The sequence below is a fragment of the Trematomus bernacchii genome, unplaced genomic scaffold (assembly GCF_902827165.1).
Source record: "Trematomus bernacchii unplaced genomic scaffold, fTreBer1.1, whole genome shotgun sequence".
Taxonomy (NCBI): domain Eukaryota; kingdom Metazoa; phylum Chordata; class Actinopteri; order Perciformes; family Nototheniidae; genus Trematomus; species Trematomus bernacchii.
Genome location: NW_022987739.1, coordinates 14,564,268 through 14,576,954, shown reverse-complemented (window position 1 = coordinate 14,576,954; position 12,687 = coordinate 14,564,268). Strand labels below are relative to the sequence as shown.

Below are 12,687 nucleotides of genomic sequence, written 5' to 3'. Positions count from 1 at the left end.
ATCAGGGCCTAACTTGTGAATGAGTGCTGGGTAGAGATTTAATAAAGCGTCAGTGAGGTCATGCAGATGCTGGTTCCCCTCTCAGCAGCTCAGTGACGCTGAGGTCCGAGAGCCGGCTCAGTATAATCTCTCCTGAAAGACACTTAGAGGAGCAGAAAAATACTTGGCTTAGTGTGGTATTCCCTGAAAGCTTAGACAGCTACTCGATAGTTAGAGCAGTACATGTGGAAGACGAGGTGGTAGTAAAATCTACATTTAGAGTCAGCAAATCAGCTGTACTTAGGTTTGTTCAGCTGCTAAACTACTAAGGCTAACTATCTTCCATATTTTACTTCAAATGTAAAAACAGTCCTGGCAGTTACTTTTAGATTGATATAAACAATGGAATCAGGTGTGGCAAAGTGATTGTCCATTATCACTTAATGACATACATTCAGAGAGTAGGCTGGAGACAAAATCAGATTTAAATGATTTATTAATTAAGAAATGTTACAAATGTGTTAATTTTCGTTTTTAACATTCCCTCCAGAAGAATCTGCCAATGCCTGACACTTTAAAACACAAAAGAGAAATAAGAATCTTCAGTAAACCGCATCTCTACATACATTGATTAGTTCAATCACAATAACAAAAGTTTGGTTAGCAGAAGCATGGTTGTGCGTGTGTGGTGTGTGCACAAAGGTATTACTAAAACTGGCACTGGTTAGATTCATTGACTTCAAGCCATCTGCTACTACTTTTATCAGTAAATCAGCAGTGTATAAAAAAATATAAAAAAGGCCATTTAAGATTCAAAAAAGCAATCCAGCTCGTTTAAAATGACAGAAATAGCCATGAGGTGTTTTCTTTTCTAACTCGCACTCTCCGAGTAAGGCTTCAAACCACTGACCATTAAATGTGAGCAAAGTAACATTTCTACAAATATTCTCAAATAAAACCATCAAAGCCAATTGTCACCATACTGCCACGTTCCAAGTGACCGATAACGGCTAGCTCATCTGAAAACCCTCCAGTGAAAAACCTTTCAACTCCAAGTTAAAAAGAAAAGCACTAAATGTGTATTAAATGTTGGCATATGACAAAAAATAAGGAAGGAACAAAATATATACAGCACGAAAAACATTGTATGCAATATGCAAAGGCGTCATGTTGCTTTGGGCAACCCCCCCCGCCCCCCTCCCTTTTATCCCACCCGCCAAATACAAGCCAGTCTTCACTGAAGACCCCTCATCACAACAATCCCCCATCCCCACCCACACACACAGACAAAACATCACGAAACACGATTACGTCACTAAGCCTGTTAGTTTGGAAAAGGTGAAGCACTGAAACTCCCCAACCCTCCCTCCCTCTCTTCAGTCCGAGAGGGGAGACAGGGTCGTGGTGCAGTCGTTCCACTCGTCCGTCTCGGGGTTGTACACCTCCACCGTGTTGAGGAACTCGTTCCCGTCGAAGCCCGCCCACAGCGTAGATGGTTTCTCCCAGCATGGCCACGCCCGCGTTGCTGCGGGACGACGTCATGCTACCCAGCATCCTCCACTCGTTGCGGGCGGGGTCGTACACCTCCACACAGCGGAGCGCGTGGGAGCCATCGAAGCCGCCAATAACAAACAGTTTGCCTGGGTAGAGGGGGAGACATTACTATCAACATAATGACAAACACAAATAACTTTGTCTGCTTCCTGTTGATCTTTGCACATGATGCTGCCGTAGAGCAGCAGCTGATTTAACTGCTCATTGTTGTTGTGAGCTGACCTGCATGGACAGCGACAGCGGCCCCCCTGCGAGCCACGTTCATGGGGGCGATCAGGGTCCAGGTGTTGTTCTCGGGGTTGTAGCGCTCCACAGTGTTAAGGCAGTTCCAGGACTCCGCCCCTCCGATCACATACATGAAGCCGTCCAACTCGCACACGGCAGCCTGGTGCCTCCCTGGAAGAAGAAAATGTGATTAATTAATTAAACTTTCCAATTGTTCCTCGGGCTGCAATTATCACACAAGCAAGTCTCTGATGAATAGCTATCCAACTTTTGGTCTTGAATAACATGTTCTCTGAGCTGCAACACCGAGGGAATAATTAAAGTGTATGCAAGACAGGAATTTGTTAGATCTCTGAAAAATACATTATTCAGCTTTATGCTTGAGGTTAGACCATGTTATACATATTCAAATTATATATATTATTACTATATTTTTAGTGTATGTGTAAACGTACTGATGTTGAGGGAGGCACAGTTAGACCAGGTTTTGATCACAGGGTCAAAAGCATCACAGTTCTTCAGGCCCTTCTGCCCGCAGGGGTCCGACCCACCCACGACGTAGAGTTTGTTGTTCAATGAGCAGACGCCTTTAAAAACAGAGACGCGGTTGTTGACTGACTGAATTACACCTTTATTTACTCAGGGCAGAAACTCCAACACTAACACGGATACAGTATGCAAATACAAAGTTAGACAAGAACAATAGTGAGACCTTTGAAACAGAAACAACAATTTGTGGACAATATAAGACAGGAATGAGCTGAAAAGTCAAACTAGCTTGACGTTAGCAACAGAGAGGCTACTTGATGTAAGAGTTTTCCTGGATAATACTGATTTAATTATCAGGTATAGAAGGAGGGACCTACCTGCATTGCAGCGGTTTGTCTTCAGCTCTGGCACTTGAGCCCACTCGTCAGCCTGTGGATCGTACATCTCCCCGCAGCTCAGCTCATCAGAATGTCCATTTGATCCTCCAATCACATACAGCTGACCCTGTGAGGTGGAAATATCAACATCATTATATTAGGATTTTGTTGAAGAACCTATCGATATTAAGTTAAGAGAATTTAGAAACCCCACTAGTTGCACAGGGAGTAGGGAGGCATGCAGTGGATATTTGGATTCCTTGCTCAATGTTCAAAATGTCGCTTCAGGATGAAAATGTAATTGTACCATGAGCACAGCCATCTGGAATCGAGCCCTTGGAGTCCGCATGGGAGCAATGAAGGTCCAGCGGTCCTCTTTGGGGTCGTAACACTCCACAGTCCTTAGACACTCCTCTCTGTTGTATCCTCCTGTGGGAACAAGATAATGCATCACATTCAAGACAGTGGATCCCTGTGGTCATCATTTTGCAATTTGTCCCTGACAATCAAGCCTAGAGAGAAGCATTTATCTTCCCAAGTATCACAACCTCCTTTTAGCTCCAATTACATAGACCTTAGTCATTTGATATAGAACCGTTTAGTGCTAACCTGCTGCGATGAGTCTTCCGTTCAGGGCCACGGCGCCCAGACCGGAGCGAGCGTAATGCATGGGAGAGAGCGGCTGCTCCTCCAGCTCCTCGGGCTGGGCCTCGAAGCTGAGGCTCTTCATCAGGCAGGGGGTGGCAGAGGGGGAGGTCTGAGGGCTGCTGCGACCGTGCAAGAAGATCACACACAACACGCCATCCAGCACAGCCAGACACAGGTAGGTGTGGTCTAGAGGTTTGATTAGAGATAGTTAGAGCCATTCGAGTGTTGAAAAAAGGAGCCTCAATCATGCATAGGATTTAAATAAAACAATATTTCTGAATGTACTGTAGTTCATGTTCACTTACTTGTGGTCTTCTCAGAGGCGATGTACTTCCACTCTCTCCGGCCGGTCTGTTTGGGCGCATTAGCTGCTTGGTTGGAGGGCGACAGGCTTCCCGAGGAGCTGCAGCTCATCTGCCTCTGGGTGCTCTCCCGTACGGGTTTCTTCTGCAAGAGCACAGTGCAGCTACAGAAGCCAAGCTTGCACCACAGGCCCACCAGTGGCCACAACACCAGGTAATCATACCCCCAAACTACGCTCTGATCCAGCTGATCTAATGTAAGACGTTTGTTTTGATATCTCACGCCTTCTGAAGCCAACAACACAGCACTGCAAACTACTGTCTCAGACCGCACCACAATCAGATCTAACAGCACACAGTTCAGTCACAAAGAGGGTACAAATCTGCCCATTCCCAACTGGTGGAGATTAGCATTTAATATTAAACTGTAGTTTTAATATATGCTCAACAGCATAGCTAGGCAGGCATCGTTGCTCATGTTTATTCACTGACATTCGTCTTAACATTGTGGAATTAAATGAGCCACATCTACTTCTTGCCAGGCACAGGCTGCGATTACTTTTATGCATGGCCAGGCACACACACTGCCAAGCAAAATGAGACTTCATTACAGTGAAGCCAGGCACAAGCTGTTGAGTACCTGCACAAACTGAAGGTGGTCCTCCTCGCCACCAAACACCTCACTGTGCCCATCAATCACCAGCCCTCCATCCACCAGCTTATGGTCAGGTGAGTAGTACAGCGTTTGCACCTGAAACACAAACAGCAACAACATACCCATGTGGCTGTCTTCATGGCAACACACTGAGAACCTCAGCATAACGGGGAAAGGGGGGGGAGGGAAGAGGAGTAGGAGGAAGGGGGCAGTGCTGTGAAGAGGAAGAGGGGGAAGGGACGAAGGCCTGGATCTTCTGTCACTTGGATTGAAAGCTTCCCTTAAAAACACACACGCTGCTGCTGCATTAAGTGTTCGAGCTCAAGAAGGAATCTGACAGTTTGCATCTAAAAAAAAGAGGGAGCTGATGAAGAATGAGAAGCTGCATCTGGAAAGATCTTCTGTGAAGAATCAAGAGAAGGAGGAGGAGGGGGAGGGGGGGCTGCATGTGGCCCTCTCTCCACCTCTGCTGCTTGGAAACCGGTCTTCTAGCTGAACAAGTTGGTCATTGTGATGGCAGCCACAATGTCCAGGTCACATCCAGATGACTAAAGGTGGTGGTGCTGTTGTAACAGCCCTCAAGCTCATTTTTAAAAGATACCCATTGATGGATTCAATTCAGGAAACAAAATAAGCATAATAAAATAGAATGATCATTTGTGTGGTCCCTTAGTTGACCATTTGAAGGGCAAGTTTTACTGTGGCAACAGATTATCTTGAGAAATGACAGAAAAACAATCTAAATAAAAAATGTAAATGGCCAAAGGGTATTTTTAATTTATTCAAATTTGCTGAAAATTCTATTTCAGCTGGATGGTTAATTATTAATTTATTCCTATGTACGATTTGTTCAATTTCAATGCTTATGTGCAATGCCCAATTTGACTGGTTCTTGATTGTTTCAATGGATAAGTAGGCCTGTATGAGAATATATTGTCATGTGCCAAAGGGCCAATAAACGACTTGTATTTATCCCAAAGGTTTGGAGGCAATGTATTCTGGTAAATGCAGAAATGGGATGCATCTGTATATGTGGCACGGACAGATGGGAGCTCAGTGTTGCTTGGCTGCAAGGAGAGGCAGTAGTGCTCCTCTCCTCCCTCTCTTTCTCAGACTCATTACCCTGGTGGCTCAGTCGTGGCTCTTCAGTCTGGTCTCCTGCTGCTGCTAATAAACCTACAAGAGACATAAATCAACGGGGAGGAGTGTCTGTTAGTGCTGGAGCAACAAACCTGTTCAGATAGTAAAGTGGCAGTGAATAAAGGGTCACCTCTGTGAGAACCTGTGTTTGTGTGTATCAGAGGAGAAGAGCACTGTGATACTCGTACTCAGATGGGGTTGCACATAAACCAACCACAGACCCAAAAGAGAACAGTGGAAACAAAAAACAAGAGCAAACGCAGCTCTTTTGGGCTCACCTCTAATTTGTAGTATGGTTCAGGGGTACAGAGTTTCTTACTGCAAAAACCTCAACAAACCAGAGGAAACAAAAAGAACAGTCCTGACATAGCAGCATGACAATGGCATGCTTTTTCTACTTCAGCCCCCTTAATGACTTCTTAATGTCAAAAACAGGATTCAGAGGGAAGGGAAGGGGCAGGGTGGGAATGAGGATCAGTCTGAGAGTGGAGCCTGCTCGCCCGGGTACTGACCTCCTCCATCAGGCGGTCCAGGTGGTCCCCGTTCTCCCAGAGGCTGCGCTGCACCCAGCTGAGCACCTTGGAGTAGAGCTTGCCATTGCTGGGCAGGGTCAGGTTGTCTTCTAGCATTACTTCTAACTGTAAACACACAAAGGGAACGAAACAGGAGTCAGATGTACACACAGTAGGAATAAAGAGACTCCGTAGCAGAACAATTTATAACATAATGACCCCTATTGTAAACTAAACTTGATCTTACTGGCTGATGTTACCTGTATAATCCCTTTATGTTGCCATAGGGTCAGGATTAAACATTGTATCCTTACACACACGGACATCAGCAATATTAATGAATAGCATGCATATTTGATTGATCAAATTTGCACTACCTCAACAAGTGAGTTCTGATAAAGTACCTTGCGCAATCCTCATGTTGAACAAAAACATGTACACTATAACCCACCTGGGCTAGGCCTTACTATTGCATATGCCCCCATAAGTCCCCTGCCCTAAATACATCCTCAGCAGGCTTTAGCAGAAGGGAAATCTATAAGAGGCACACCTTCCTACTATAGGTAATGTTAATCTCATGTCAGAGGTGTCAAAGGTAAAGGTAAAGGTAAGGTCATGTCAAAGGTAAAAATACAGAGCTTAATCCAGTGCGTGTTATTCAACTCAAGACCACCAATCCTGGCCAATTTAAGCTAGTACCTTGAGGCGGGGGAGTTTGAGAAAGTCTTCCTGTTCAGACACTTCCAGTAGATGGTCCTGGATGAAGGCGTCCACCTTGGCCAAAACTCTGGCATCTCCCATAGAGCTGGCAAAGTTACGGAAAGAGATGGCGCTCTGGGAATCCATTTTAGACAGCAGGTAGTCACCACAAATCTGAGAAGCGAGGGAAAAGTGGAAATGTATTAAAACATCCGTTTGTAGATGTGTTCCTAAAGCCGTGTCCTGCAATGTAGACCGTTAAAAACATACCTGTTTGACTCGTTCCATCTTGAACCTTTTGGCTGCAGAGTAAACTTCCTTAACTAGTTCTTTATCTGCCTTTAGCCTGTATTACACAGAGAAGACACAACAAATTAGGGGGTTGTCAATAATTTAAAGAAGTTGAGAATTTTGATATGATATGATAGGATAGGATCAGAGGCAAAAGGTGCTACTTACTGGGCAGTATAGGCATAATTGAGCAAGATCTCCACAGCCTCTGGATCCAAGTCCTCAAAAGTGACATGAGACACTCCGTGAGGCTCAATGTCACTATTAAAGATCTCAAACAGATAGGGACTGCAGCAAGCCAGGACAGCACGGTGAGCCATCAGCTCATGACCACACACCTAATAAAAAGAAGACAAATAATCAGGATGCGCGTAACTTTGTCAAAGGTAAACAACTGCTAGAATTGTAGTGTTTGAGCATTTAAGGAAGCTAAAGAAACAAACCCAATATTGATTGAGAAGCTACACGATTAATAGTTAACAAGTTATCTCTTGTTTCCCATTGGCTGCATACGTCTCTCAGAGTTCTGAATTATACAAATGGTGGGAACAGGTTCTCACACTTGAAATAGAGCAACGGAAACATTTAAGTAAATACTTGAGTTTTTTTCTTGTTACTAAATGTGTAGACATTCACGCCCGAAAAACCCAGTGAACTAACCAATGGCCAAACAATACGTTGAGCCTAACAGGTTGTAATGATATCTTCTGGGTTGCAAATGGTTTTGTATTACTTTAAATTTGTTGTCATTTTTGTGATTCACTACGTTGTTGCTAAAAAGGGTAAGTGTGTGTTTGCATTGAGCGTACCTGCAGTCTAACATCGCAGAACTGACCACTCTTTCTCAGAGCGTTCATTTTGGCCACGGTGGAATCCAGGAAACTCTCATCCTCAAAGATCAAATAACCGTTGGGAATCATCTTGGTGAATCTTTTTTTAAATGGTATGCCTGTAGAGCAAAAATAAACATTATTTAAAAAAAAAAGTAATATAATACTCAGCAGGCTTGTCTTTTGCACTCTGTCCAACATGCTTTCAGCCATGGAATATTGTAATAGCAGTCTTTATTAATTGATGACACAGAGGATTAGGATTAGTTTCCTGTAATGTGCATTGTGTTTTATAATCAGTCCCATGCATTAGTCATGGCCTTACCGAATAGAGTATATTGCAAATCCAGGGAAGCAGAGTCGAAAGTAGGATACGGGCAAAGCAAACTGAGATCACAGCGGAACTCGAGTCTTCTTTATCCGAGGAGGGGACGTCGTTAGAAGAAATGCCAGTTGACTAAAACAGGCTCGAGTGGAAGGGAGAGGGGGAGCAGCCGCACGGACAAACTATCAGGCTTGAAGCGACTGTAATCAAGTCCTCGGGATCCCGTTGGCTATAGAGTTGTACTTATTCTGTGTTGGTAATACATTATAACCTAGAAGAAAAGGAGAAAACAGAGAATGGTACACAAGTTTAATTATTTTTTCCGGGTGGACAGACAGCCTATTCTTGGCACCCATGCAATGCTAGCATGAGTCAGTTCTACCACGTGGTATATCAAGGCAACCTTGCACACGGGATCACATTTGAGAACACAGTGCCCGCCCCCCCCCCCTCTTCCTTCCAGCTATATTCCGAACATGCATTAGATGTTTTTCATATTCCCCACATGCATACACAATACAAGCACAGTTGATCTGATTCAGGATTGTTAGTAGCTCCTTCTGACCATATTATCCTCAGTGGATTCAGGAAGAAAATTAAATCCAGCATTTCATCTCAATATGCAGTAAACCAAAAGGTGTACAGCATGTATCTAAGCCCAGGCCTTTGATTCTCTTCCCTTACAACACCCTTCATTTAGCGCTTTAAATCTCCACACCTGCTGATGCGTCCCGACAGGCTGAGCTAGACCATTTCATCCGTCTAATACCTTGAGCTCTGTCTCCACTCCCTGAAGCAACGAAACTCAAAATCTAGCTTATATGACAAGCCCCTCTGACTGGCTCCTCCCTATAGAAACCATGTTACTCAAGCACTGACCTGTAAGAAATGCAGTATGGTGACACTGTCACAATCGAAGAGAGAGGAGATCCTCCTATATCTATATTCCACTAGCCGTAAAAAATATTGTTCCAATCAGATGTTCACAGCCAAAATTAACACAACTGACGTAATCCCATGCCAAACAATGTCTCCTCACCGCTATGCCATCTGCAGTGAGAGGCTCAGTGAATACATTCCACTGCAGGCCCAACAGTTTTATCACTATACCAAATGGGGCAAGACAGACGACAGCAGCTGCCCGTAGTCTGAAATTGTATCCACGTTGCATGTGACCAGGCTTTCATGGACAGATAGCTTTCTGCGAGTGTTCTATATCTAACTTGCATGCATTTCTAATTCATTGCAAAAGACTGTGATTTACTTAATTACTGCACAAGTATATAATGCACTGTACGTGCGAGTCAAGGTGCTGCCAGTGGCGCCTTCAGTGGGAAGCATGTGAATCATTGTGCAATCATGTTTTCAGATAACTTGGTGTAAATGCCCTTTAACTTTGAAGTAATATTTAACCTTGCAGGAGCTTGGTCTACAACTGTGTAAGACGTAGTTGCAGTGCTAGTATGACACAGACAATATAAAAAAATTATCAGCATTATCTTTGTATGCTGTTGAATAATCATCTTATCCACAATCAGATGTCTTAAAGGAAAATCTTGCAAGGCCATGTCTGAATGGCTCCTTTACACTGAAATAATGTTTGTATGTAACTTCAGCTCTATCTTCAGCTGAAAAACAATCTAGTAATTTTCTTCTGCCGTGAGCCATGGCTTATTATATCAACTACTACACTTTGTACACAAATAAGACACCAGATCTAACCTTCCTCACTAAATTAAATGCTATGCCTGTTATCTGAAACTGCCATAAATCCAATACTTAAAATCCCCCACAATGCACAATTAAATGTCTGTGCTGTGCCAAATCAACACCACAACAAAACACTTCAAGCCAATGACCTACTAAACTAAAAACCACACTGAATTCAGTAATCATAAAACAATCAGAAGGGGGAATTATGTTCGGATCCGATTACTATCCTCAGCCTGCATTTATTTTGCTAATCATGTGCGGGGGTGAAAGTTACACACACACTGAACATCCCGCTTTGCTTAGACGAGTAAAAGGAGGATGTGTAAAACTACCAGACTGCTGGGAAGTATGCCAGAGATTTTATGGGTAAATGCTCAAGCATGATGGCACATGCTAGAATATGGTATTTTTGTATTGCACTGAAGAGCATTGAAAGCTATAATTCATGCTGTGTGTGGATGGAGGAAACACTGACCCAGTTTCTTGTCGTTATGCAACATCTGGCAGAAGACTCTTTGTTAAAGCTCAAAAGCTCGACTCCTCCACATGGCTGGGCTCTACGCTCGCCTGTTGTCTCCTTCCCCCCTCATTTCTCCACCTAACAAAACACTCTGCCAGTCAAGCCACGCCCCCAGCTATCTGGACAATTATTCAATGCAGAGTTGGCAACTAAATGACAGCTGTGATTTAAAAATATTTGCTTTTTGTAAAATGATGGGACAATTTTACGCAATGGCCAGTGTGCAGTGGGTGAAAGAAACCAAAAAAGGACATTTTAGGAATGATGTCTGGCTACATCAAAACTGTGATGTTCAGCATTACACACTGACTGGGTCCATACATCTGAAAACAGGATAATAACTTGTATAGAAATATAAGAATAAACATATAGAAATGTATATTAGGACAAAAAAGGCAGGCAGACTAGGTGAGCTGTAAATTAGCTTGGAAACACAGGAGAGAGAACAAAAGGAACCAAAGTGAGACGTTCACAACTTTGTCACAGAAGGTAGCCCTGAATGTTTTTTCCCTCTCCATTTTTCCATCTGATTAGTCAGTCACAAAAGTGCAGGCCTGTTACTGAACAATCAATGCTTGTTAGACAGCCCTCCAGTGGTGAAGAGAAGCATTGCTGGATATTTCACCGAGTTCTACAGAGTGGAAATTAACAGAGCTACAATGTAACCCATCTTGAAAAAGGTTCTCTTTAAAATTGTGACAATAAAAAAAAAATGGACAGCTGAATAATGCAAAGGTTGTTTGTCTATAGAAAGTAAAATGTTGCATTTTTCCGAGCATGACCACTCAAGCGATAATGATGTGTTATTAATCATCTACTGTACAAGTCAAAATCATTTAAATTGTTTTCACCTTTTTAATCACTAATCTACAGTAAACTACTTGTACATTTCCCACATGGTTTCCAGCTTCAGAAACGGATTAAAAGCGTAGTATGTCAAAATACTACCATGGCATAGGGCAACCTGCAGCCGGAAGATACTGACTGAAGCACTTAAAGGAAATAAAACGTTAAGAATCGGCAGAAAACAATAATTTGACTAGAAACTCAATTAAATACAACTAAACATCGACGGACACTGTGCCGCGTCGATATTATGTCAAGACTGTTAACAGCCCATACAATCTGACGATGGCACCAAAGGAGGGTGGGTAAAGGACAGGGTGTACCCATACCACTACGCTACCCACCCTACCACCCCCCCAATGGGCGAGTCTTACATTTGGACACCATTCGCTGCAAAGCAATGTCATTCTCCGGCTGTTGCCTCCTCCTCTGGTGGAGTAATGTACCAGGGCCGTGGTGTCTGGCGACGGGCCAGAAATCATACAGCTACATCCCGCCACATGAAACTGGGTCAGGAAGCAGAGCCCACCAAATATTATTATCTCGACTTTTATACGGATTACAAAAGCAGGTATACTTTATATTAAAAGCGAGATATCGTTTGGCATACCGTTGACGCAAAGCAGTTGGCAACTGAAGAGAGATGGCACGCTGGAAAGCTACTGCATGTTAGCTTTCTAGCTAGACAACCTGCTGCTTAGCTAGGATGGGAAGCCATGAGACAGCCACACCGGTTGATTTCAATAAATTGGACTGTGGCGAATGTATTCGGTCATTAGCACTTGTCATTGCTCAAAGCTAGGACTGGCTACATGATTTCGTTAGCTTGCAAAATAAGTCGTTGACGGACAATTATATTTAAAAGCTAGCTGCGGTTTGTGACATTGTCTGCGCCAGTAACGTTACATTTGGCATTTCCAAATTCCAGCCGTTTCCACCCTGTACGAGCAAAGAAATCATCTGCCATTCGTGTAAAGAATATTTAGCAGAAAGACAGACACATTACAGTCGTTGTAACCGACAACCGGTCACATTTTAACACCACGTTAAAAATACAACAGCATTCCCTCTTTGATTTTTTAAGAGAAAGATGTCTTACCTGAGGCGTTTGACAGCAAACGATATTAGACATATTTAATGCAAATTCAGAGTTGGTTGGTTCTGGTCAAAGCAAAGACGCAACGCGACTACAGGCACGGCTCTTCGGACTGGTAGTAGATGTCTGCTCCGCTCTGTATGAGAAACACGTCCACTCTCGGTCTGCTCCGGGCTTGCTCTGACAGAACAGAAAGAATGGCCGGATGGTGACGGTAAAGCGCGCTCCCGACACGCTGCCCGTGACGTGGCCACCGGTGGGCGGTCCTACAACACCAGCTCCTCCCCATTTCCCCTGAATAAATTAAGCAATACTAGAGTGTTATGGTATGTTATGTTATGTTATTTATTTGAACAAGACATATAAATGCACAAACACATGAACCTTATATTTAAGGATAGATGTAATTTACCAGGTTTTTGCAGATTGCTATTTTCCACCTGTAGTCCCTGGTTAAGGCTTTATAGGAAGGGGAGATCATTTGGA

The 12,687-nt window shown here is 43.5% G+C and overlaps 1 protein-coding gene across 1 annotated transcript; it reads right to left on the bottom strand.

Annotated features, from left to right (window-relative positions):
• Positions 1–457: 457 nt before the first annotated feature.
• On the bottom strand, positions 458–12,386 carry ivns1abpa (influenza virus NS1A binding protein a). The gene is given in 16 exon segments (XM_034146847.1): positions 458–1,457; positions 1,459–1,619; positions 1,756–1,929; positions 2,214–2,345; positions 2,625–2,751; positions 2,932–3,053; positions 3,234–3,458; positions 3,578–3,719; positions 4,215–4,325; positions 5,882–6,007; positions 6,581–6,754; positions 6,851–6,926; positions 7,040–7,209; positions 7,681–7,820; positions 8,027–8,297; positions 12,205–12,386. Coding segments are annotated over 14 exon segments (1,953 nt in total). The 5' UTR covers positions 7,792–7,820; positions 8,027–8,297; positions 12,205–12,386; the 3' UTR covers positions 458–1,355.
• Positions 12,387–12,687: the final 301 nt, after the last annotated feature.